Source organism: Mastacembelus armatus, chromosome 3, assembly GCF_900324485.2.
Source record: "Mastacembelus armatus chromosome 3, fMasArm1.2, whole genome shotgun sequence".
Lineage (NCBI taxonomy): Eukaryota > Metazoa > Chordata > Actinopteri > Synbranchiformes > Mastacembelidae > Mastacembelus > Mastacembelus armatus.
In genome coordinates, this window is record NC_046635.1 from 10,414,711 (window position 1) to 10,442,258 (window position 27,548).

The following is a 27,548-nucleotide window of genomic DNA, read 5'->3' on the forward strand; positions in this document are numbered from 1 at the left end:
ATGTAAACTGATCTGACTGAACAAAGAAAAAACCGATTCCTAAACTGACCACGAGGGAACTTATATACTGGCTGATCAGGCCAACTGAAACAAGGGGGATTTACAAGACAAAACATAATCAACTAAATAACACACACTTATGACTAGACCTGACAACTCTGTCAGTTTACAATTAATTCAACTAAATAAAGAACAACTATACTATGTTTAAATTAAGCTTAACAAAAGAAACCAAATGTTTAAACCAAGGACTTTATCTTTCCCCCCTTTTGTTTGCCAGTCAGTGGTCTGGTCCTCTTTGTTGGCCTCTGCATAAATTCAGGCTCCACCCTCAGCAACCTCTTTTGCCAAACCAGGAAAAGAACAGGTAACTCAAAGACAAAGAAACATAAATTAACAAATAGACAAAAGACAAACCAATGCTAACTAAATGTGCGCGCTTCATTTAGGAAACAATACTGTCTTGAAATAAAGTAAATTATAAACCAAACAAAGGGGCTGTTATTTAACGTAATAGTAAGTGTCTGCAAATACATAAAATTAAACATGTGGCAAGCTGTGGGTGAATAGCCAGACCTTTATTGTGTGGTTGTAAACCCAGCCATCACACAACAGCCACATTTAGTGTGCGAGTCCAAGCCAACATGGGACCGGATTAGACAGAAGGCTATAAAATAAGCAAACAAGTGTACACGGAGATGACTATGTGCTTGTTAAATAAGTAATTTCCTCAGCTGAGGCCACCCACTGGCTCTCAACCAGCTCTAAACTCCCGTCTACATCACAAATAAACAAATGAAAGACTTGGCCTTCTGAGCCATCAAGGGACTCTTTCTTGAGGAAGGAGAATGGAAATATTTGCCATGACCTTTCCTGAAGGGGTTGGAAGAGGAGTGATCTCCCTTTAGCAAAAAAATGTAAAGCAACATGTTTGTAATGGAAAATAAGTGATGAAAATTATCAGTGGTATATCAAGCAGCTTTCACGAGCATGAGCAGATTAAGGCCTCTGGAGCTGGGAATAACAATTCAATATAGTTTCTTACTATAACAGGATTTTTTTTTTTTTGAGAAATACACTTCATTGCTTTCTAATTGACAGATGAAAAGATCAATTAGCTTAATGAAGACCAAATCCATCCACCAGCACTTCTAAAGCTCTTTCTGTATAAATATGTATAAAACTATGTAAAAACTCAAAGACTTATTACCCTGCAAAACCACAGCTTCATTGTACTTCATGGATTAAACAACGAGATGTAACCCATTATGTGACCTTTCATGGTGCGGTTAGGTGGATTTTAAATGGCTGCTGGCTGTAGTTTTATACTCCTGGTAGAGATACAAGTGATATGAATCTTTTAAACAACTTTCAGCAAGAAAGAGAGTAACCGTTTCTTGAAATGTCACGTTGTCCATTTAATTGACGTCATTATTAATGTGCTACAAGCACATTTCTTTTGAAGAAAGTATATTCTTCTATTAACATGTCCATTGTTCTGCTTTTGTTAAAAGCCTGCATTGTGTACTTTGTGAGCTACAGGTCTTAGATTTCTCAGTGGCTTTATATAAACTTGCTCAAAGCCCTTCAGAACAAATCAAACATAAATGTCAACTGGGTTGAACCACAGGCACTGGGAACAGGGAACAATAGCTTGCATAGGCAGTGATTTAGGCTTTTTTCAAAGTATAAAACTGTTGTTAATTGAAAATGGGATACAACTAAAAATACTTGACCTTCCCCGTGTTTATATAAATGATCTTTCTGACCTTCTCTAACGTTCCCCATGGTCTTCTATGATAGATAGTATACACTCCCTAAAAGCTTATTCTCTCTTCCTCCTCACTGTGCCAGCTCTTGTGTATGTATAGTGTAATTATCTTCAAAGTCTATTTTCAGACATTCTCAGGGATTATCATTAGAAAAGGAAGTAGCTTTAATTCATCTGTGTCTCACAGTGTACCTCACAACCACGACAATGCTGAATCTGCATTTCTGTAAGGCGGCCGTCGTACCGTTCACGGACAGCTGTGGAGACTCACTGACTTCTGGGATTACTGGAGATGGAGGACGACTCTCTATTCTGTCTTTATCTTCAAGCTCCACATTGGACTTAGCTGTAAAGACTCCAGCATCTGGTCCAGGATCAGCTGGCAGACTGGGACATAGAGACTTCAGAAAAAAGAAAAGAATGAAAATACATGTATTACGGCCTTACATAATGTAAGAGTGTTAGTAGGCCTATTTCTGTTACACATAAACACTAGAAAATACTACATGTGAACATTGCCAAGTAGTAAAACGTTTTATTGGTTCACAAAAAAGATTCACATAAACTGGTGTTGATAGTTCAAATATACAACATTATAGCAATGAATACACAAAACACACTGCTGTTTAGTGTTGTGGATAAAAAGAAGACATGCACAGTGATTCTCCTATTATCAGTCTTGGGGACAGGACCCCCACAATATTTGGATCGTCCATTATAAATTAGACACATGCACCACATGTTGAGCAGCTGTAAGTTGACATTACATTTGTATTAATGAGTCACAGGAAAAAAAATAGTTTGGGAATCTCTGACCTGAATTTACAAGTAATGTGGGTTATTGAAGGATTCTATGTTTGACAAAGGCAGTACTATCATGCAGACTCACATCAGCATGATTTCTTTGGTTACTACTAGAGGACTGTGAGAAGATAACATCTGGTTTACATTTTAAGGTGAAATGCTAAATCCTCGTCTGTGTTTTAAAACAGACTGAACTATTTTGGACACCCACGAAAGTAATACATTTATTTTTAAATTATTTGTTTTTCTATTTTCTTGTTGTTGTTGCTATAGTTTAAATATTACCTTTCTCGCATTTTTATGGGTATTCCAGTTAAAAAAATATCATCAAACATGCCTTTTAGCTGTACAACATACTTAGGAACATAGTGAGGTGACATGACATAACTCATGTAAAGCAAAGCATCTGTAACACAGACAAACCTGAGATACAGCTTTTTCTGTGATCTTGGTCTCCAGGATGTTCAGCCGCTCCTCAGTGTCGGCTGCTCGGCCCAGAGCCTCCTCCACCCTCTCAGTGATGCTCTCCATCCTCACTCTCACCTGAGTCACCCTCTGCTCACTCTCTCTCACCAGCTCAGCAGTCTCCAGAGCGTTGCTGACCATTGTCTCCATCCTTCTGAGGCTCACCAGAAGTCTGTCTGTGGTCACCCGAAGCTGGGTCTGTTCCTGCTCTGAAGATGCGCCACCTGTATTGTCTGTGACCACCGCTGCATCCCTTTGATCCTTCACCAGCTTCCCCACAGCTCCAGCTGCCTCTTGTCTCTCAGTGTTGGTCCCCTTGTCAACATGAACAACTCTATTGCTGTTTTTTTGCGCAGCGACACACTTTTGTGCAGATCTTAAAGAGGCTGGCAGGTGGAAAACCTGCTCCCTCATATCAGGGGTCGTCTGCTCTGCTTGTTGGAGCGTTTCTTGTGTCTCAGAAAGTTCCTGGATCAACTGGGTTTCTTTTGTCTGAGCTTCAGCCCTCCCTGTGTTGAGGGCTTTCCACCAGTTCACCACAGCCACCTTCTTGGCTTCCTGGATCTGAGATTGGGTTCCAGTCTGCTTTTGCTTTTGCTCTGTCTCCGAGGCTCTCCACTGTTCCTCCACCTTCTCCCCTTTCTCCTCCCACATACATTTGTGTAGCTCCAGCTCCTGCAGCCTGAAAACACCATCACAGACTTATAAACATCTCCTTTACACACTGTTATGTCTGTACCTACCAGGGAATACTAAAACTGCACTTATCCCAGATAGGATAGAAGTTACTATCCTTAACGGTTTGTGAAATGGAGATACCCATAAATTCACTGACATCCCTTTTATTAGCAGGAGGAGACTTCTAAGAACACAGCCTAACATCCACCAAATCCCATTTGTAACCATAACAGGACAAAGAGAGGTAAAAAAACTCACATACACATTGACAAGCTGCTGCTTGATGCTTGCCTGTTGCCGCTGGCGCTGGGGAAAAGGCAATTCATGTGTGTCTACAGGAGCAGGCTCCTGTGCATGCAGAAGAGATATGACATAATTACACATCTACATGTTATTGCATATAATAATCATCTTTCTTTGTTGACTGTCTACAGCCTGCTCACCCTCTCAGGATACTTATTGTACAGTAGATGAGCTATTTCTGCACTCTTGATCCTGTGAACGATGCTATGAATATCATCACAGTGTGTGTGGAGGGACAGGGGGCTAATGTCGTCCAGAGCTCTGTGATGCTGCTGACAGTGAAGAGGGCAGTAACGTAAACACGAAACAGATTCTCAGTGCCATGAAAAAACAACCCGCAGACTGCAAGCATTTCCTACCGGCTGCATATCCTGAATCTCGCTCTGCAAAGAGCGGTGGTTTGGAGGATCTGGACTGTAGAGGCTCTGCAAACTGATACAGTGTCGGTCATACCTGTTAGAAACAAGCAGAAGAATCCATGAAATTCACAGGAAAATGTTCAGTTTTTTTCTTTTTGAAACTGTACAGACACGGTTCAGTATACTTGTCTTAAAGAATTATCTATGCTTAGGCATGAATACGAGAATAAATGGGTGTTTAATAAACACAGATAACTTAATGAACTGTGCTAACGGGGTGTATTTTGAGAAATATAGGTTCCATTTTTTCTGGAGTTTGTACCATACTAGAGACAATCAGGAAATTTCAGCATCTGCTTCTAAATTTTTTAATATGTCTTTTGTGAGTCCACCAGTATTATGGATGTATAATACTTTGGCAAGACTGGCAGAGAAAGTACACTGATGACTTTTGGATTGAAATGTTTTCTTTGAATATATTCATTTGGCTGATGCTTTTATCTAAAGTAATGCACATATTAGGTACAATCCAAACCACAGTAGCTGAGAAAGAAGCCTTCTGAGAAGTGCAGAAATACTAACAAACATTTGTTCAAAATACCTTAAGAGAACTTGGTGAGAATGTTCCTGTAGCTTCATTAGCTCTGACTGCAGACACTGCAACACAAGAACAATGTTAATATGCTGAAAAACAGCCAAACATAATATTCAAAATCATTATTAAAATATGATAAAAGATTTAAAGTAATACAAAGTGTCAATTTTCTGGCCCTCCTTGCTTTTGCATTACAAAACATTGAACAGGATGTAATACCATCTAAACAAGTGTCAAACATACCTCAATCATGTTGTGGTTTTCCACATGAGAGTTTTTCATCTTGTCCATAAGGATGTCTTTCTACACAGGAACATTTGGTTTAAATACATAATAAAAATGCGAACTGATCATTTTCCTCATGATCAACTGGACCAACCTTTGTGATTTCTCTGTCTCTCAGCGTCAACATAACCAGGGTTTCCTCAAGTTCAGCCTGTGACCATTTAGATGTTTAATTCTCAATACAAACTCACAACATAGAGACAAATGCAAACATGTTTTGATGATCTGTTCCTACCCTCAACTCAGTGTTAACCTTCCTGAGTTTGTTGATGCTGTCTTCAGAATACGTCCTTTCAAAGATGAGTTTTTCATTCTGTGTAGACACAAGAAACTTTTTTCCCACAAAAACAACATCAATTTATATTTTCTGAAGAAAAGTGCACACATTTAGACTTACATTAAAATTCACATTACCTTGTCTTCAAGCCTCCTAACATGAGCCTTCAGGCATTCCACCTCATTACTCTGAAAACAGAATGAGATTTACATATAATAGGTTGCCATAAAAAAAAAAAAAAAAAAAAAAAGAAGGCATTGCTTCATTTCAGTGTGTGAAGTACCAGTTTGGTGCAGCTGGTCTGGGAGCGAGTGGCTCTCTCCTGGGCCTCTTTAAATGCCCGACGGCTCTCCTCTAGTTCTTCTGTAAGAGATCTGGCTCTCTTCGCAGACTGCTGAGCACTACAAGCATAAAAATATATATATATTACAACATATATATTCCACAGGGTCCACATTTACTTATATACAGCATGACAAAAAGAGTAAGAAGATGGTAAAGCTGCATTTCCTTTGGTCAGACTCTTTACCAGATATTAATTGAAGCTATAAATTAATGTTACCAATGAAGATACAAAACTCCTACAAAGAGTTTTAAAACAGATAAAGACATTATTGCTTCACCTGGCCAGCTGTGCTTGCAGCTCAGTGATCTCAAAAGTGAGCTGCAGGTTTACATCTTCGCACTGAGCCACTGTCCTGAGCAGGCTGCTGTTCTGCTCGCTCAGCGTGCGGTGAGCATGCTTCAGTTCAGCCACTGTGCCTAGTAGGTCTTTTCCATCACTGAATCCAAACAAACAGTTAGTGATGAAGCATGGGAATTAATTGATTATAAAAGTTAAACACAAGCAGTGGTTAAGGGAATGAAATCACCAACCAGGAGCACTGGTGGCGTTCTGAGGAAGCTGCTTTGCTTTGAGAACATAAGCGATCTGGCCCTGAAAGGAAATCTGGTTTAGTGAATTGCTTTATATGTAATTGTAATGTTTCTCGGGGGGATTGTACAGAACAGTGACATCCTACCATTTACAGGCCCTTTAGAAGAGTCTGGCCATGATATATGACAGCTGTCCATATCAGTGCTGAAAAACAGGAAGAGTCAGTGAGTTACAGAAGTTTATCAAAACGGTGTATTAATAAAATGAGTGAGTTACTGGCAAAGCATCTTCCCCATTCTAGGGAAACAGAAACAGTGACACTTTTACTGCTTTCTGCAAAGCAGTGTTGGAAGAGGAACTGAGATCTTTGACTCAAAGTTGCAATGCATAAAATATGAACAATATAGTACCATCTAGTGGTGAGATTGCAGAATGAGCCCTTCTCAGCACCCTTCTCCCCCATTTCAGGCACAAGGGATGTTAGGGTAGCTATCACCTTTAAGACAAAACATGATTCCCTTTCTAAAGCCAGAGTTTGGTTTGTCCATTCTGGGCTAATGTAGAAACATGGTGGTGCAACATGGCTGCCTCCATGAAAGGAGACCTGTTCCCTATGTAGATGTAAATGGCTCATTCTGAGGTTAAGAAAATGCAACAGATGGTATTTTCCAGTGATTACACACCAATGATGACAAATTTATGAATAGTATATTCCATTTCATTTAACTTAACTACCTCAAGGCTACCCATTATAATGTCACAGCACTGCTAATGTTGCACCTGAGTGCTAATGTTGTACCTGAGTGAGATTTAAAGCTACAGCTCTCACCATCTTTGTTGTGTAAGGTTACCATGTTTACAGACACCTACAGAGCGGGTGCAGATGCAGTTCTTTGGTGTACATCAAGAGGAAGATTTAGATGATTGACTGCTGACATGGAATAAAGCCTATGAATTATTTTTCATATACACAAACCATATCCCTGCTAGTGTCATGAAACTGTTTTGAATATTTTGTATTGCAGACATTGGTCCATGCCCAGGAGCAAAGCAAAGCAATCAGCAGCGTTGAAATGAAGTTGCAAACACATACAGTCATGCAATGTGTCTATTGTAATATATAAGTCTGCTCAGCACATGGCTTTAACACACATCATAAACCTGCCTGAATGACACTATTTTGACTAATAGAGACATAAGTCACTAATATTATACATGACAAAACAAATATAGGGGTGCCCGAGTTGTTTGCAACAAAGGGATAATTATAATAACAACAGTTTCACCTGAAAAGGAAAGCCTCAAGAATCATGTGATTGATTTGACCTACGACCATTTCCTTCCTGATCTTGTATTTGGAATTTGAGGGCTGTGTAAATAGGTACAGAGATTTTATAACCAAAAACAGATTTTACAGGTGAGAAAGTTGTTTTTTTTTTGAGCAAGACTAGAATTTATTTAATGGAGAAACATGAAGATGCATCAACTTACATTATATTAGAGAGTAATCTCTAAGGTAAATGTTGAGCGATTTCATCTCTGTTTATTTCAAACCATCATGGAGCTACTACTGGCTGACAAGTGGTGGGAATGACACACAATTTTTAAAAGTGTTACAACCAACCCTGGAATGACAACTAAATACATTTATTTATTTTATTCCTTTATTATTTATACATAATTTGTGGTATAGTCTCAATTATTAATTCTTCCCTGTTATTGTTACAACTTACCCCTGGCTGTGTTATAAATTACCCCAGTAGAAGGGTAGATTAATGAATTAACTGAAATTGAAATTCAGCTGGAAAAAAATACAAAAGCATCTTGGAAAAGCATCTTTACAAAAGATCATTTGTAAAGATTTTAATTTCTAGATGTCATTTTCCTCAGTCTTTTAGTGAGGAATTTGTTGACTGAATTTCAGAACATGGTGTAATTTAATAGATTTAGTTAGAAATGTGACAGAAAATTCTTTGTAGTCATCTGAATTTGCAGGACATGATTTAATTGTGATCACTAAATAAAAGTTAACAGTCCTGAAATCGATGCTTAATAGAATGATGCTAAAAAGATTTATCTGATACACTTGATTCTCACCTGTCCTGGCTGCACTGGGAGATCCATTCTTTCATAGTGGTATGAAAAGCATCTCTGCTCACTTGTGGGTCCTGACAATCAGGGTCGAACAACTGCCGCAAGGCGGTGAGTTGGTCCTGCTCTGCATTCTGAGCTGTCATGCTCTGCAGGTACTCCACAATAGTGGAAGCCAGGACCACTCCTGAAGACAAGAGAAAAGCAGGAACAAATGATGTCATATGATTATTTGGACTTGTTTTGTTGAAAACAACATGCGGTCAATTACCTGAATTGGAGGCATGACATGCATTATACATGATATCGAGGAGTTCATGTTCAGAAAATCCACTTGAGTCTTTATTGTCCTCAGGAATGTCCATCTTCCCACAGCCTGGAGATTCCCAGACTTCACATGTAGAGATGGACAGTTACAAGTGCTATACATTCACACAGTAATATACATGTAAAGTCTAGTAATATTCGTTTGATGCTTTGATAAAAAAGTACAAACTACAACTCTTACCGTCATTTTTGTCAGACATGGTGCTTGCTCCACAAGAATTACATGACCTGATATTTTAATAAAATAAAATTAGTCTTGACTTCCATTTATAATACCTGGAGGCCAAAGGTCACAGTAGAAAAACTTATGAAAAATAAAATGAATAAATAAATAAGATGTACAAGTGCAAAGCGTTCCAGATCTGATAGCTTTTAATGCAGAGACTGCATCTTAGATACATATTTTCTTATTGTTGTCCTGCAGTGAGGCACAAAAGTAATGTAAATTGGCTCTCATAAGTAATCATAGCAGCAGTGTAAATTTCTTTCAACTAAGCGCACAAAATAGTGACATTAAATATCTGTGATACCAAATCTCCTCACCAACAAAGTCAGTGTGTTAAACATACAGGAATGACAATGTTATATTACTTACTGTATACAATGAGATTAGGAGGTTCTTATTTTTTTGCCTTACAGTTACATAGTCAGCATATTTAAAAGGGAAAAAAGTCATCAAAATAAAGTCTTACTTCTTAATCCCGTACAGGTCATCTGAAAAGAAAAACAATGTTGTTAAGCTTTAAATAAGGATCTTCATTCTCATAATTATTTTTCTTGTCCTCCTTAGATTTACTGTGACGTTTGCAAAGCAAATCTTCACTATCCCCTTGTGCTTGTTTTCACTGCTTCACATCAAAACCAGCTGACATCCCCCCAGCCCCCTCTTCCATCCGTGCTCCCACATCTTCCCTCACCTCATCTCACTGCTGCCAAAATGCTGCCCTGCAGAGGTCTGTGACAATGAAGCAGTGAATGGATTTCAATTTAAATTCACTGATTTAACATATCAAATGCAGTCTCTCAAGCATTTCTTTGCAAATGTAGGGAGTGCATATCCCTTAACAGTCAGTGTGTGGCAATGAAAATTATTCCAAATATTCCTTGTGCTATTGAAACCTGTATGTTTTAATAGTGTCTAAATTGGATGTGTTTTTATCTTTGTTTGTAAGGAACCGATACACAATCCCAACAGACTTACTCAAAACCCACTAAAAACATTTTTGTAGATTGAAATGTTTTGGTCTTACTGTTGTTACTGTGTCCTCATGGCGAAGGCCTAACTATGTTTACGTGAGTGTTCTACTTTGAGCTATAAGAGATTTCTGAAGACAAAAACATTAAGTGCTTACCAAACATAATGCTTTGTTGTAAACCAATGTAAACCAACATGGTCCTGATATTAAGATTAAGTTACCCTTATTAGTCTCACAAATGGGGAAATTCCATTACCACCCAAAGTGCACACACACAACAGTGAACACACACACACCGTGAACATACACTCGGAGCAATGGGAAGCCAGTGCTGCGGTGCCCAGGAGCAGATATATTAATTAGTTTAATCTTTTTCAGGTCTTTTTCTACGCAATTTACTTTACGTTACTTCAGCGGGAGTTGTACTTGTAATGGAGTATATTTACACTGTGGTATTAGTACTGTGCATTTGCTTGAATGAGAGGAACCCAGGCGTAACCTGTTCAATAGTCTGGCCGGACACAATTTCCGTTGCACCGTCTGTATGTTTGTTTCCTATCGGAAGCATGAAGTAGTTGCCAACAGAATAGGGGCTCGTAATTTTGTATCTTTTTATATCAACTGCAAGTGGATTTGTCATCAGTCACGATGTCTCGGGGCTCTATCGAGATCCCTTTACGGGACACAGATGAGGTAAAACTCGTCTAATATGTAAACTTCCTGTTTTTTGTAGATGTTATTGTTACCTGAACCTCGCGGTCCTAGTAGTTAGCCGTGTATGCTAACTCGGGCTAGCATTAGCTAATGTCCTGTGATGTCTTGGAAGATATTTCTAGTTAACTTATAGGCCGATAAAGCTTGGGACAGCAGCTGCAGTCATGTTAACGAAGAAAACGTGTAGATGCAAGTTAGCAGGTTAGCTTTGTGATGTTATCGCTGGGAATAAAGCGGTGCAATCGACAGACGTCATTTTTAAATGTAATAATGTAGCAATATTATCACAGTAAGATGCTGTTATATATTTATACTTATATCTTTTAGTCTTCTAGTTCTGCCGCATAGATACAGGTTTGTTTTTGAGTTTAGCAGTTTATTTATTAACAATAGCAGTTTGAACTGTGAAGGTGCTTTCAGTAATAATAGTGTCTAGTCTGAATCACACCAGTGTGTGCAATTGCCACCTTTCACCTTTGAAACTTCATCAGTTTGCCTCAGTACACCTCAGGTACTTGGCAGGTAATGTAGGTTGTATCGGCATCACAGGGAATATGATGATATTTTGATGTTATGTATTTGTGGAGAAGCACAGATAGGAATGTCAGTTTTGGCTCATTCAGCAAAGTAAGAGCCTACAAAAGAAGGCGCTTTATTGTGTAAAAGTGTAATCAAACTAGAGCCCGACCAATATGGGTTTTTTTTTTAGGCCCATGCCAATACTAATATTATGAAGTAAAAAAAAAACCTGATATCGATATATCGGCCGATATTATTTATGTGTATATTATAGTACAGTATCAGTCAAAAGTTTGGATACACTTACACAAGCAATGGCATTTCACTTTGTGTGTCCAAACTATATCAAGGTAACCTGTATACTACTGTATGCAGTATACATGAACAGAATATATTTACATAAACACATTTTAAACGCACATTAAAATAATTATTTTAATATCTGTGGCATATTCGTCGATACCGATAGATCTGTGATAGGCTCATATCGGCTGATAAAATCAGCAAAACGATATATCAGTTGGGCTCTAAATAAAACAGTCATGCACATTGATTTGCTGTCACCCACAATGCCCTCGCAGTGTAAATGGTATTGTAATAACTATGACAGTCGATATTGCGTAGTTGTTCGTCCTTGCCCTCATTTTACCATTCTTATGTGATACATGGAGTATGAGTTTTGTCAGGCACTTAATGAATTCAATCAATTGCAGGTTATTGAGCTTGACTTTGACCAGCTGCCAGAAGGAGACGAGGTCATCAGTATCCTAAAGCAGGAACACACACAGCTGCACATATGGATCGCTTTGGCGGTGAGTCGTGGTGTTCCCACTGATTGTTGTTGCGTTTGTTATTTTAATTTACAATACTAGCATGATGAGAAGTTGAACACAGTCCAAATATCAAACTAAAATACTGTAAGTCAGTGTTAAATGTTGCCAGTTTGCACTGTTGTAATGGTTTCCACAATCTTTTCAGCTGGAGTACTACAAGCAGGGAAAGACAGAGGATTTTGTTAAGCTTTTGGAGGCGGCTCGTATTGATGGAAACCTTGACTACAGAGACCATGAGAAGGACCAGATGACCTGCCTGGATACACTGGCAGCTTACTATGTCCAACAAGCACGTAAAGAGAAAAACAAAGATGCCAAGAAGGAGCTTATCACACAGGCCACGCTGCTCTATACCATGGCAGACAAGATCATCATGTATGATCAGGTAAGAAAAATGTCGGTCAGGTTATAATAAGACATGGCTACAGTCATTTTGCATGTTAAATAAAAATAACATGCGTTTCCATCAATCAGAACCATTTGTTGGGAAGAGCCTGTTTCTGCCTGCTGGAAGGAGACAAGATGGACCAGGCCGATGCTCAGTTCCATTTTGTTCTCAATCAGTCCACCAATAACATCCCTGCTCTACTTGGCAAGTTGGATATAGAAGAAACTAAGATTGATCTTGACTGCTGGGATTGATTTTACCTACTCACACTTTGTTGTTAAACAGGTAAGGCTTGCATCTCCTTCAATAAAAAGGATTACAGAGGAGCACTGGCATACTACAAGAAGGCACTACGTACAAACCCTGGCTGTCCAGGTAAACTAGTCACATGTGTTATCTTGAAAAGAACTGTGGTAAAGATCTGTATGTGCGGAGACATGATAGTTTTCCTCTTAAACAATAATGTGCGCTAAAAGTTAAAAATTTAGGAGCAGTCAGGTTGCAAGTTACTGGTAATTATAATTACTGTAACTAAAACACATACACGTAACATGACTATTTTCTTGTATGTCAGCCAACATCGGTGCTGACACCTAAATATCAATAAGTAAATATTTGCTGACATAGTGGCTACGCTCTGTTTATAGCCACAGTTAATATTGCATTTCTGCTACAAAGAGATGTGTCTTCATCTGTTCTTGATTTTTGTTCTGCTGTGTTTGAGCAGCTGAGGTAAGGCTGGGGATGGGCCACTGTTTTGTCAAGCTCAACAAACTGGAAAAGGCCCGCTTGGCTTTCAGTCGAGCCCTGGAGCTTAATTCAAAGTGTGTCGGAGCACTTGTTGGTTTGGCAGTTTTAGAGCTCAACAACAAGGAGGCCGACTCCATCAAGAACGGAGTGCAGCTGCTGTCGCGGGCCTACACCATCGACCCCAGCAACCCCATGGTGCTCAACCACCTTGCCAACCACTTCTTCTTCAAAAAGGTAATCACTCACTGATGTGCTGTCCTTTGAAATAGCGACACGGGGCTGAGCCTGAGTGCCATTTAACCCTCATTCATGTGCTTGTGTCTGTTTCTTCTCAGGATTACAGTAAAGTGCAGCATTTGGCCCTCCATGCTTTCCATAACACAGAAGTCGAGGCTATGCAGGCTGAGAGCTGTTACCAGCTAGCTCGCTCATTTCACGTGCAGGTAAGCTCCAAACCAGGCCTATCGTAGCTTTTACTCACTGTTAGGCTTATGTTTTTATGTATGTGAAATCTCTGTTCTTTTTGTTGTCTTCAGGAGGATTATGACCAAGCATTTCAGTATTACTACCAGGCCACTCAGTTTGCCTCTTCCACCTTTGTGTTGCCCTTCTTTGGGCTGGGACAGATGTATGTGTATCGAAGAGACAAGGAGAATGCAGCACAGTGCTTTGAAAAGGTTTTAAAGGCCTATCCCAACAACTATGAAACTATGAAAATCTTGGGGTCTCTTTATGCAACATCTGATGATCAGGAAAAGAGAGACATCGCCAAAGTATGTTTCCTTTGCGTGCATCCTCATCTCACCTATCAAAGAAACCTGTATCAGACCTATACTGAGCAATATATCAAGGAATACGCTAAATAGACATTTTAGGGATATTTGACATTTGCATATGCCACTGTTTTTGTTTCATAGGGTCATTTGAAGAAGGTAACTGAGCAGTATCCAGATGATGTGGAGGCGTGGATTGAGCTGGCTCAGATCCTAGAGCAGACTGACATCCAAGGAGCACTGTCCGCTTACGGTACAGCCACCCGCATCCTGCAGGAGAAGGTGCAAGCTGACGTTCCCCCTGAGATCCTCAACAACCTGGGGGCTCTTCACTTCAGACTGGGCAACCTAGGAGAGGCGAAGGTAGCTGCTGTAGCTTAAGGTCCTAACATAAGTACATCTACTTGTGAAATCATGGACTAATTTCAAACTGAGCATGTGTAATGATAATTGGGCAGACAGCACAATTATGTTATGTTTTCTTCACTGTTATATTTAAGTACTGTGAGGTGTGCACAATGCTGCATATTCAGCATATTCTTCTCATGTTCTCTCTTCCTCAGAAATATTTTCTAGCATCTCTGGACCGAGCCAAAGCTGAAGGAGAGCATGACGAGCATTACTACAATGCCATTTCGGTCACCACCTCCTACAATCTGGCCCGTCTGTACGAGGCTATGTGTGAATTCCATGAAGCCGATAAACTCTACAAAAACATCCTCAGGGAGCATCCTAACTATGTAGACTGTAAGCATTCAGCATGCTCATTATAGAGTGTGAGACCAAAAAGATGGATGATTGCACTTGATTTGAGAAATGATTTGCATATTTTTGGACCTATAGGCTATTTGCGTCTTGGGGCGATGGCTCGTGACAAAGGAAACTTCTACGAAGCCTCTGATTGGTTCAAAGAAGCCCTGCAGATTAATCAGGTACATTGTCACCCACTGATTGACTGTCACACTGATAGATCTGTTTCTGATGTAAACTCTCTTGAGCATTGCCTAATGTTTGTTCTGTTTGGTACAGGATCACCCAGATGCCTGGTCCCTGATAGGAAATCTTCACTTGGCCAAACAGGAATGGGGACCAGGCCAAAAGAAGTTTGAACGTATCCTGAAGCAGCCGTCCACACAGAATGACACCTACTCCATGCTGGCTCTGGGTAACGTGTGGCTGCAGACTCTCCACCAGCCCACCAGAGACAGGGAAAAGGTGCAAACAGCTGTTTATTTTTATAAACCAAATGAGGGAATTGACAGGACAGTTCAGTATGTAGACACTATTTACCTGCCCCAGGTAAAACTAAGTGGTTTTTTTTTTTGTCCTGACAGGAAAAGAGGCACCAGGATCGAGCCCTAGCGATTTACAAGCAAGTCCTGCGAAATGATGCCAAGAACCTATATGCTGCCAATGGCATCGGTCCGTTGAGCTTTATTCTGATTTTCACAGTTCTTTTAGTTTCTTCTACTGTATTGTGGTAGTTTGTATTAAAACGTAAAAATACTTTGTGCAGGTGCCGTCCTCGCTCATAAGGGCTACTTCAGAGAGGCTCGCGATGTGTTTGCGCAGGTGAGGGAGGCCACAGCAGACATCAGTGATGTCTGGCTGAATCTGGCTCACATCTATGTCGAACAGAAGCAATACATCAGTGCTGTGCAGATGGTAAGGGTGGTAAAGCTTTGGAAAGTTGTTTTTTTTTGTTTGGTTTTTTTTCTTTGGAAAGAAAAACTTGTGATAAAGAGTTGGAAGGTTTTGTCTTTGGTTGTGTTTTGGTCTGTGCGGTTGAACATTTTGATCTGCTCCACAGTATGAGAACTGCCTGAAGAAATTTTATAAATATCAGAACACCGAGGTGCTGCTGTACCTCGCAAGGGCGCTCTTCAAATGTGGGAAACTCCAAGAGTGCAAGCAGATGCTGCTGAAGGTAATGAAAGGAATGAAAGCTTGTATTTTCTTCTGAAATATGATGGGAGAATAACTGTCTTTGATGTGTTTCTGACAAGGCCCGCCACGTGGCGCCCAGCGACACAGTGCTGATGTTCAACGTGGCCCTGGTGCTTCAGAGACTGGCCACTCTTGTGCTGAAAGATGAGAAGAGCAACCTGAAGGCTGTGCTCAGTGCTGTCAAAGAGCTTGAACTGGCTCACAGGTACTGGCATTAGACTTGATTTATTCTTCCTCCCCCAGGTCTGGTCCTCTTTCAATTTCATTCCCTCTCACCTCCCACCTCCTCCTCCTCCTCACACAGGTCTTTCAGCTACCTGAGCAAGGCCGGAGACAAGATGAGGTTTGACCTCGCTCTTGCTGCTTCCGAGGCCAGGTCGGTGTGAATTTATCTCCATATTACTTGCTGTAGCTCTCTGAAAGGAAGTGTTAAGAGAGATTATGATAACTGTAATTACAGTTTGGTTTTCCTATTGAAGCTGATACCAATTATCCTACTCATATTTGCTCTAGGGGTGTTTATTTTTTGTCACATATTTTGAGGTCCTTATCATTCTACCATTAGCATTACCCCTCAAATAGTTGCATTTAAGCGTATATAGGCGGATACTGATAACATGCCAACTGGACCTGTGTTCATTCAGTGTGAGCTGCAATATAACTGGGGGGAGGTGTGGCTGTGTTTTGGGATCACAGGCAGTGCTCTGACCTGCTCAGTCAGGCTCAATACCACGTGGCAAGAGCCAGAAAACAGGACGAGGAGGAGAAGGAGCTTCGAGCCAAACAAGAACAGGAGAGGGACCTGCTGCGCCAACAGTTGTTAAAAGAACAGGTACTTCTAGTGCTGCCATTCGGGAATTGCTTTTTCATTTTGAATCAGTTCTGAGCTGCAGTAAAAGGCTTTGATTAATGGATTGGCTGTCAAACCTTGTTAGGAGGAGAAGCGGAGCAGAGAGGCAGAGGAACAAAAGAAGCTCCTGGAGCAGAGAGCTTTGTATGTGGAGAAGACCAAGAACCTGCTCACCTTTGCGGATGGACCGAAGGAAATACCCAAGGAGAAAAAGAAGGGAAGCAGCGGCAGTGGACGTGTGAGTATTAGCACTGTTAGCGAATCAGCAGAGTCTGAATTGCACCAGATGCAGCAGGGCTAACAAACTACTTTTTTTTTTATCTCGTAAGCGTAAGAAAGGAGGTGACATGGATGAGTTTGTCAACGATGACTCTGACGAGGACCTGCCAGTGAAGAAAAAGAAGAAAAGAAAGGGTGGGAACAGTAGTGATCAGGAGGAGGAGGAAGGAGAGAAGAAGAAGAGGAGGAAGAGGTGAGTGTGCTGCAGTGAGATTTTAGTTCTATGGCAGATGAAAATGTTGAGCCTAAGAGAAAACTTTGTGTTTCAGGTCTGCCAAAGGGGGAAATGAGGACAGTGATGAAGAAGAGGGAGCATCACGATCCAAGATGCACCGTAAACCCAAAGAACGCAAGAGGATTGAAAAGGTTGTTCTACTCCTGACTCCTTTTGAAATATGCTTTCATGTCTACTTTCTTGAGTTCTAACACATTTTGTATTTTTAGGCCCATCCTGAGCGTTTGCCACCTTCTCTCAAAGGAAAGATCAAGTCTAAGGCTATCATCTCCTCTTCTGAATCTTCTTCAGATGAGGATGGGCTGAAAATAGCTGAAGACAGGTAAAAGCATAGTCACATTTAACTCAAGTGTTGGAAACTGGTAAATCAACAGAGCATTGATCAGTGCACTTGATCCCATACAGACAAGAAAGAGACAGTCGATCAGGATCTGATAATGAGGGCGGCCACAGGAAGCGCATCGTGTCTGACAGTGAGTCAGATGGAGGCAGGAACCACTCCGGCAGCGAAGTGGCCAGCCCCCGGCGCTCAGCAGGCTCTGAGGATGACGACTCTGGAAGTGACCGCCCAGTGAAGAGGAGGCGGGTGCAGCAGTCTGACTCAGAGCAATCTGACAATGAAAGCAAGAGAAGTCGATCGGGTTCAGAAGAATCCCGGCCCGGTTCGCCCGTTGCAGCATCGGACCGAGGATCTGACAGGGGATCCGAGGTGGGATCAGACAATGAGGGATCGCCCCGTCGCTCCGACAATGGCTCTGAACCAGAAGGCTCAAACAATGATGATAGCGATTAAATATTCTCACAGATGAATATCCTCACAGACTTGTCCCATGTAATGCTGAGATGGCAGTTTTTTTTATTTCTATAAAAAGCAGGGATTTTTGTTTGTAAACCTTAGTAACCTAGAAATATAACCTTTTCTTTTTGCACAGCATTAGTGTGTTCTTACTGGAAATGTCTTCAGATGCTGTGCTTTGGTAGGTTGTTGAAGTCAAGTAAAAGGTGTAAAGATCTATTTTCTATTGCAGATAGCCTGAAGAGACACTGACCTAAAAATGGGAAGATACTTCAATAAAATGGCAAATAAAGAGAACAAAGAATGGCTAAAAATTGCGTTGTCTTGAGCCATATCAATACTGAGCCAATGGCTCAGACCCCGATCTAACATTGATTTCAGTCTAAAACCAACTGGAAATTGTTGCAATTTAGTTGTACTGTGGCAATTGAACATTTGGCTTGAAGCTTGGTGCTACAACTCGCAGCAAGAAAATCAATCGAGTCTTCTTACAAACTGCCAAGTGCCACTGATCAACTTTCAGTACTCCATTCATATTGACATTATGCAGTGTTAAGGAACTTCACTTCCAAATGTCCAAAGACTTGTAGGAATTATTTTAAATCTCAGCAAAGTATAGATCCACCCCAGATCTCATACCTACATGCAACATTTTAAAATTATACACACAAATGGTGTAGAAGTTCAGCATCCATGATTTAGGTCAAGTCAAAAATATTACAGGCAAGTTGAACAAGACAAATCTTCAGGAAAAAAAAATTAACTTTATTAAGGTTGATCTGTATTTGTACACTCAGCTACCAGCACTTAAACATTACAGTGACACTCCACCAAAAAGGTACAAGTGTACACATACAGTACATTATTTTATGAAGATAAAAAAATTGACATATGGCAAACATACGTAATTACCTCAAATGGTGGTGAAAAATAGCACAAGAAACTAAGCTTTGGCTGTCTCTGTTAAAACAGACATTCAAGTATAGTCTGCAATACATTAGAGGTATATCCATTTGAACTGATAAAAACAAAGGCTATGTAGATTTCATTCCTAACAGCACATATGTTTCACACATAAAAAGCTCTCTTTTAAATAAATGAGGGTGGCTGAAATCGTGTTGTGCAAGTAAAACAGGCCATTATTGTTAGACAAACAGAATGGGCTGCTGTCGAACACAAAACCATTATACTTAGATTGCAGATTCCTTTAAAAAGGAAAGTATTACTATTGCAACAACTCATGATGTTGAGCAAAGTGCATCTAAAAACTGATGAACCCATGTAGATAAAACCATGAGGAAAGTCTCAAACACTAGAGACTTTTCTCTTCTGTAAACAGTTTTAAAGTAAATAGTTATGGCAGCACTTGGTGATTCCTACAAATGTAAAAAGTGATAATATGGGTTGGGGGGAAAAAAAAAAAAAAAAGTAACCCATCTGCTGTAGGACTTCAAGTAATAGAAAAGTAGAAAGAAAAACAAAAATTCAAATCCAGTATCAGTGATGCTGACTTGATCTGGGCAAAAAAAAAAAACAAACTCACTGCATCCTGACAACACATGGCTTTGGCCTAATTAATAATCTTCATCCTCTGACTCCTCCTCTTCTGCAGTCTCCAGCCAGGTCAGCCACTGGTTCACCTGCAAACAATATTAGACTAAGTCATTCTCAACAGGGAATATGGTTTCAAATTCTGGAGCGGTATTTGACATTTACATGCAAACTAGCATTGCAGTGCTATAGCTGGTGCAGGTTTATGGCATTCACAGCTAGAACATGGAAAAAAATAAATAAAAAGTTGATCATTACCAGGACATTAGTGTGTACTGATTGTGTGTGACAATTTGAAAAACACCTATTAGCAATGCACACAGCATTACCTGAAATAATGCCTTTCCCTTCCCTGGATGTTCCTGGGTGATATCCTCTTTCCATGAAAGGAAGGCTTCTTCTTCAATTATTTCCATGTCATAGAAGTTCACAAAGTAGCGCAGTAACATACCTAGAGACAGTTTAACTGTTACACTTCTGAAAGTTTATCTACCAATGTTAACTCTGTAAAAGCACTTAAGCTGCAATGCTTAATTCTAAAGATTCCACGTACCTTTGGGGTAAGCCTTGGCATTGCAGTGGACCTGCAGGGCGTACAGCGCACTGACTTGCAGGTCAATGTGATCATGTAGGAACTTCTGCATTACTGGTTTGAAAGACAACAGCAGCTGTTTCTCCTCATCCAGCTGTTCTTTACTTGGTGCTGAAAGCAGCTCTTCATCATCATCAGGGTTGATCTCATAAGCAATATACTGCAGGAAGCTGAGAGATAAGAAGCCAGTCATTTACTGTAACATTCTTGAGGAGCAAAATATATTTTGGTTTGGTGTTGTATTAACAAATGATTTCAGTGTTGGGAACACTGTTGTACCACTGTACCTGGTCATGAGGATGTTGACAAAGCCTTTGTCAGTGTGGAGTTTAGGAGAGATGTTGTCCTTGATCCATTTGTAGATGGACTGAGGAGAGGGATCTACTTTGATCTGCTTCAGCAGCTCCTTCTCCAGTTTCATCAGTGGGAACAAGAAGCTGAGACCTTTGCCCTCGAGAATCTCCAGCATCCTGTCCTTGTTCTGGTCTATTTCTATAGGATTATATATACATATATTTTAAAAAAGTATAAAATTGACTTAATTTCAATGAATTGCATCATAAGCAAATTAATTTAAAATTGGTTCCAAACTACTTAATACAAAATGTACTGAGAGCCTAGCTGTGTGACATCAGTTAAAATGCAGGTTCAGAGTGGGTTTGTCCATACCAGGTAGCATTTTCTGCATGTTGACTTTGCTTTGCAGAAACAGGTCAGCCAGCCACTCACGGTCTTTCAGTTTGACCAGCTGCTGCAGGCAAAGCAGAAAAAGTGGGAAATGTGCACCGTTCTCCAGCTGATGGGCCAAATCTGCGATGGTGACCAGATCAGCAATGATTGCTCGTGCTGCAAACTGTGCCAAGTACGACTTCACCAGTGGGACCTCCTCCTCAATCTTGGGACACTGGTCCAGAACACTAAGAAAGGCCTATTAAAGAACACACCATTCACTCAGTAACATCTTAATATTCAGGTAGTGAAAACATTGGAGTACACTGTAAACGTGGTTTAAAAAAAAAAAAAAAAGGACCTGCATCAGGTTTTCACCAGTGACAACGCCCTCGACACAGAGTGCATGAATGAGGGTGCTTGCATGTTCCTTAGCCTCATCTGAACGATCCAGGGAATAAACTATGATCTTATTTAACATCTCGGACAAAAAGTGCTTGGGAGCCCTCATCTCCCTCACAGCATTCACTGCCTCGCCTGTGTTGTTCTTGTTCAGATAGTCTGCCACCAGTGTCTCCTAAAATGAAAAGGAACACCAGAATTACAGTGGCATCCTTGAAGCACAGTATCCTGTGCAGAAAGTACCAAGTGAAATGCAGGGAACTCACTGTCATTTTGTGCAAATCCTCCTTTGTAGGTGGAGCTTTTTTATTGGACTTTGCAGGTTTTTCCTGAATAGGAGGAGGATTCATCTTCAAGCCAAGCTGAGGAGACTACATATAGACAGCCAAATCAGTACATTTCATTTCAGGCAGGCTTGTAGGTTCCATGGAACCTCTGCATAACACATTATTTTTGAAATGTTACCTGTCCGAGTGAGGAACCTTGGACACTTGGAGGAATCAGAGTCATCTGTGGCTGCAGCTTTGGCACTTGTTTTTTATTTAAGATGAAGGACTGTGCTGGTCTTAGACTGATCTAGAATGGCAAAAACACCTTGGTTAACAATGCCACACTGTTATACCATTACACGTTTTTTTTTTGGTTAAAAAAAAAAAAAAAAAAAAAAAAAAAAAAAAAAAAAAAGTATAATCACAAAAAACAGCAATGAATAATAATACAGTTAAAACAATAGGATATACATCTTCATGGAGCAAGAACTACAAACATTACAAAAAAAAAAAAAAAACATAAGTCAAAAGATTTAAAAATAATCTCTGCTTTTCATTGTTCTGTGCTTGTACCTCATCAGCATTAAGTTTCCCTTTCTTGTTGAATCGTGGAGCCATATCTTTAGGCTGCATCTGCCCTGAGTGATTCTGTTTATGGTTGAAAAGCGGTGAATTCTGCCCCTGTGAAGGAAACGTAACAGGAGTGTTAGTCATGACCCCAGAGACTCACCATATCAAAATAAAGAAATAAAAAAAGAACTGAATATGGCATATACCTGGTTTGGTTTTAAGAAAGGCTTGCTCCCTGCTTCAAACTGAGGCTGGTGTGAACCGTTACTGATGTGGCCATTGAAGAGTGGGTTTGTGCGGTGACGTCCCATGGTAGGGGAATAGTGGTCCTGAATGACTCCTGGACCTGTACCAATGCCACTTCCTACACAAACCAAAGCAAATACACTGCTAGAAAAGGATAATGTGTGAAAGGAAGTAGTGCAACTGCACTTAGGAGGGGAGGGGAGGGGGGGGGGAGAAAAAAAAAAAAAATACCAGGCATTTGTCCAAACATGTCTGCCAGCCCACCCAGAGTTTCCCTGTCAAACTTGATTCTTGTTGGCAGGAAGGAGGAGTTGTCCATGAAGAAGTCATTCTTCATTCCATCAGTTGGAGGTGGAATAAAAACACCCAGATCCTGCAAAAAACAACCAAAAGTAAATCACAATTTCAGGGCTACAGCCAGACTAGCACACCAATAACACACAATAAATGGAAAGAGTTCATTGCAAAACAGATGAGACAAACCAACCTTTACTGCATCCTGACGAACTTGGTTGATTGTCTTTGGTCCGTTATCAACATAAGCTTTGCGAGGCACCCAGTTGTTGTCTCGCAGCTCCACTGTGTTCTGCAGCAGGAACCGGATCCTTGCTGGTAGCTCCTTGTTGTTTGTTAAGGATCGCATGCGGCCAAAGTACTGATCAATCAAAGACTGAAAGGAGAATTTCTCTCGTTAACAAAAAAATAAAACACCAGAGGGATTTTAAGACTAGACAATTTTTCTGCCCCCCCAAATATACTGACCTTAGCCTTGTCATGATCAAGTTTAGGTCCAACAGTTCTCATTATCTGACAGAGGCATTCCAAATCTTCACCCATATCCTTAAGTTGGATTCTCCTCTTCTTCTCCAAAAGCTTAGAAAGAAATAAACATTTAATACAGTATAGTTTCATTTTTATTTTAGTGACCTGGGACATTTACTCTTAAGATGATTTCACAGTGGTAACATAATAGCATTTTGAAACCACATGTTAAAAACTCAAGATAGTGCTAATGATTATGCCCAGCCACGTAAAACATCTCAACAGAACTTACTGTTTTGATGCACTTATGAAGGATAGTTTCATGGATGAGGTTGAGTTTGCCCAGTTCACCGATGAATTTGATGTTGCCCAGCATCTTGAGCTTAGCAACAGCACGCTGCTCCTCCTCCTCAGAGGACAATGGGCTGTCCTGTTTGTCAAAGACTATGAGGGTAGGAAAAAGTTGAATACAGGGAAGAAAAAAAATTCTATAGGGCATAATTTTTTGTAACCAACTACGTGCATCACTTACTTTCAACATTTCTGGCACGGTTCTCAAACTCATCTTGAAGCTTAGAGATCAGAAGTCTTCTGAAGGTCTACAAAGGAAAAAAACAAACAAAAAAAAATTAAAATTCAGACTGAAAATACTAGAGTGTAGTTGTGTAGAAACTTCAAACAAAAGACAGACAAAAAACACTTACAGTATTCTGCTGTTGTGTTGCTTGACTTTCTGTTGATGGACCTTCAAAGTTTGGTGCATCCTCTGCCAGGCGTAGACATAGTTGAGCGTATAACTGACTATACTTGGGCTCTTCAAGGGCTTTGTCTACAATCTGGAACAAAAACGAAAAAATAACGTGTTAAACGGGTCAGGTCATTTAACAGTAATATAATAAATTATACTACAGAAAATAGAATACAGTTTAAGAGAAAACTCACCAGCAAGATGATTCCTTTTAAGACCACTTTGGAATCAACACCCACATTGAGGAGCTCCAGGCATAGTTTGTCAAACTTCTCAGGAGTCAGTTTATTAAGTATTCTAACACAGAAGAGAATGGAAAACAGCTTTAAACTGTATCCTCATCATTATAACTTCACCATAAATTACATACGTATCTCAATTGTATACTTCTTATATTCTGTATACTTAGACTATAATTAAAAACGCAACTTATACACCAAAGCAACTTCTGCAGGGTTTTTTTTTCTGTTTAACAAGACTGTTTTTTCTAAGAGACTTATACTCAGGTGCAACTTATACTGTGGAAAACACAGTAAATGACACCGTACAGGATGTGTGCAGCCCAAGCAAATATGTATCTAAATTGAAACTTACCCTCTCACTTTCCTGAAGATTGCATCATTTTGCCCTTTTTCTTTGGAGGAGTTGGCATCTCGTCTAGTGCTTCGAGAAGGTACCCATCTCTGAACGCTAGAACCTGGGGCTTTCCCCAGGAACTCGCTGTGATGGACCAAAAAAAATTAATTTCCATTAGGAACTGCAAATACATTCTTTATACTGAGTCTTGAATACTAAAGGTTTTGTTTGACCAAAATTCAGAAACAAGAGATTCACAACAGGATTATATGACAGAAGACAAAAACCCGTCATTTGACAGACTTAAACCCGAAAATATTTTGCTTCATATTTTTGAAATGTTTGCAATGTAATGTAAAAAATATTACTTAAGAGCTGATTATTTTTCAGTCAAAAATCACAATATTTTCAAGTGAACAGTTTAAAATTCATGTTGACATGACAAGCATGATCTTGAAAAGATAAAGCACCCATCTACCCAAGTGCGGAGTCTGGTACCAGTGTGGTATTAAATGCTGTTCAAGCTAAAGAACCCATTAATTAGAGACAGGGGTGTGTTAATATAAAGAATACTACACATGAAGACATGTGGTTCAAGACTAGTGGAGAGGCTTTTCAGAATTCGAAATCTAAAGATTAGTGCTCCATGTGAAAGTTTAAAAAAAACAAAACAACAACAACAAAAAAAAATAAATAAATCACCTGTTGTCGACAGTCTTGGGATAGTGCTGAGGTGCACCCCCACCTCCTCCCCCTACACTGAGATTCAAAATAAAAAACAAAAAAAAAAAAAAGTAGCATAAGGAAATGTGAGCCTGAACTGTTTGAGAAGATTTTTTTTGTCAACAGTGATGAGTTAACTTAATACCTGAAACGAGAAGGAACCCCTGGTGCAACGACACTCTCCACTTTGGCGGCTTGACGACGAATATCTGAAAAGAATAAAGTTCTAGGAGTGGGGCAGGAAGAGCACGACCTGTGGTAGAGACAAATATATAGGAACAAATTAGTTGACAGCTGATGGGGTTAAAATGAACAGGGCTTTGCCAGTGTTCACCAGATTAAAGCTAAGCTCTTCTACATGATCCTGTAGCTCTTCCACGTAGAAGACAAATAAACACATTTCATGGTTACATCAAGCAAAGCATGAAAAACCTAAACCAAAAAAAAAAAAAAAAAAAAAACTAAAGTAAAACAATTTCTCAAGTGCAGTAACTTTTAATCACTCCTTGTGTATACATCAATATTTCTTAATATCAATAATTACAAATATCAAAAGGAAATGAACCATCATTCATACATGATACTTAAGATCTAACACCTTCCACTTTTTTTTATTCTAAAAATAACAGTTCAAAGACCTTGGCCCGAGGATTGTCAACCACAAGACATTCAAGCGAAAACAGTATTTGACAAAGTGCATTTGTTGCATTTGTCTTAAGTGTTCAGGTGATTTCAGCCAAATTGTTGAGCACACGAGCGCCAACGCGTGACAGGACGAGGGAGTAGCTCAGCACACGGCGTTGGTGACAATGTGTCGACGTTTTGTCTCTCATTTCGATAAACCAACGCTATACACCTGAATCAGCCGTCCCCTGGGTTTCTTAACTACAACTTAATCTTGTTTTCCAGTCTGACTGTAACGTTATCTTTCCCGACCCTAGCCCCTAACACGGAAGACACCCGCGACATTAAAGGAAACGCTATCCCAAGGTGGGAGCGGATTTTTCTGGATAAGCTACATATGCTTTGTTGAAAAATACCCAGATCCAACCTTAGATCATTTCAAATTAAATTTAGCTTCCACATTTAACGTTAATCACAAGTCCCACCCATATCACATTTGCCCACGGCTTTATCAAAATACTTAACACGGTATTAAAAGCCTTTATATGAACCATAAAGGTATGTTTTTTTTCTAGAATCCAATAAAATCGGCATGTCTTGGACTATCACAGGCCCTCGAGGTGAAACGAGAAGACGAATCAGGTGATGAATGCGGTCTTTGTTCAGACACCGGATGTCCACACAGCGGCGTCTGGAGGGTTTTGTTCTGTAGGCCGCCGGTAACCTTAAGCTAGCTAACTGCTAACAGCCTGTAAACAACTATTGAGCAAGCCGTTGCGTAATTGTCCTATGTCAACTAGCCTTAAGTTACGGCTTCTGGGTCGACTCCTTAAAAATCCAGATTAGCGTTTTGATGCCTCGTGTATCACAGTCGAACCTAAAACAAACTTCCTACCAGACCGGTCGGTTAGCTAACGTTACTCGGACAAGGAAAACATCCTTACCTTTACAAAAGGAACGTCAGCCTAATTGTTCTCTTGAACTAGGAAATAAAAAATAAAAGAAAAAAAGATAAAAGAAAACTCAACGTGTCGCGTTAAACCTGTGAGTTTTAGCTCCAAACGGCAGAAAAGCGGCGGTTCAGATATGGTTGCTACCGTCTAAACCGGAGGAAGAACTGACTGCTCGTCTACGTCACGAGGAAGCGGCTTTTTGTATAAGGACGTCTCATACGTCATCATCCCACCCTGCCGACGTCACGAAGTTGTGAAGGTTTGGCAACACAAGAGTATGTCAGGTATGTGGGTACTGCTGGCACACACGGAGTTTTACTGACACCAAGCTGGGTATACTTGGCTTAACCTCTGAAGCCACTGGCCAAAAGTGTTTTTGTGCCCCTACTGGCTAAGCTCTTTACACTGGGGTTATGTCCTCTTAATAACTGCTAGTTTTTTCATCTTTATGTGTTATTAAACAATATTTTTTACAGTGTTCACCTGGCTTTGAGGGCATTCTTCACTATTTTTGGACATTTTAGAAATGTAAACCTGGGTCTTGCCCATTTTGCTTTGTTGCCGATGCCATCTTGGACTAGTACTTGTGTCAGACTGGTGCCATTTTTTAGTGGAACAATGGAAACCCCTTTTTTGCCAGGTAAAGAAAAAAATAAATTACAATTTATGCATGAAGCTAAAACTTTTACTTATTAAGTCAATATGAAAATGAAATAATTAAATAAAAGAAAATTTTGAACATTTTGACTTG

At 40.0% G+C, this 27,548-nt stretch overlaps 3 protein-coding genes across 3 annotated transcripts; 1 reads left to right on the forward strand and 2 right to left on the reverse strand.

Annotated features, from left to right (window-relative positions):
* Positions 1-2,882: 2,882 nt before the first annotated feature.
* LOC113138159 (uncharacterized) lies at positions 2,883-3,776 on the reverse strand. The gene has a single exon (XM_026320352.1). It carries the CDS (start codon positions 3,692-3,694, stop codon positions 2,933-2,935), a length of 762 nt encoding a protein of 253 aa, XP_026176137.1. The 5' UTR covers positions 3,695-3,776; the 3' UTR covers positions 2,883-2,932.
* Positions 3,777-10,579: 6,803 nt separating this feature from the next.
* ctr9 (CTR9 homolog, Paf1/RNA polymerase II complex component) lies at positions 10,580-18,426 on the forward strand. The gene is made up of 23 exons (XM_026319821.1): positions 10,580-10,721; positions 11,975-12,073; positions 12,240-12,479; positions 12,569-12,686; positions 12,768-12,857; positions 13,210-13,466; positions 13,568-13,675; positions 13,769-14,005; positions 14,150-14,368; positions 14,569-14,752; positions 14,849-14,937; positions 15,035-15,220; positions 15,340-15,427; positions 15,522-15,670; positions 15,816-15,932; positions 16,012-16,157; positions 16,257-16,328; positions 16,649-16,784; positions 16,888-17,040; positions 17,132-17,274; positions 17,351-17,447; positions 17,526-17,638; positions 17,722-18,426. Exons 1-23 carry the CDS (start codon positions 10,677-10,679, stop codon positions 18,107-18,109), a joined length of 3,474 nt encoding a protein of 1,157 aa, XP_026175606.1. The 5' UTR covers positions 10,580-10,676; the 3' UTR covers positions 18,110-18,426.
* A 440-nt stretch (positions 18,427-18,866) lies between these two features.
* eif4g2a (eukaryotic translation initiation factor 4, gamma 2a) lies at positions 18,867-27,022 on the reverse strand. The gene is made up of 21 exons (XM_026320596.2): positions 26,967-27,022; positions 25,366-25,473; positions 25,200-25,256; positions 24,516-24,641; positions 24,116-24,218; positions 23,878-24,009; positions 23,706-23,772; positions 23,466-23,617; positions 23,174-23,284; positions 22,899-23,081; positions 22,643-22,784; positions 22,372-22,529; positions 22,169-22,276; positions 21,792-21,902; positions 21,593-21,697; positions 21,286-21,501; positions 20,925-21,183; positions 20,543-20,747; positions 20,217-20,425; positions 19,993-20,114; positions 18,867-19,752 (listed from the first exon to the last, which is right to left on the reverse strand). The coding sequence occupies exons 1-21, from the start codon at positions 27,020-27,022 to the stop codon at positions 19,687-19,689; spliced, it is 2,796 nt and encodes a 931-aa protein (XP_026176381.1). The 3' UTR covers positions 18,867-19,686.
* Positions 27,023-27,548: the final 526 nt, after the last annotated feature.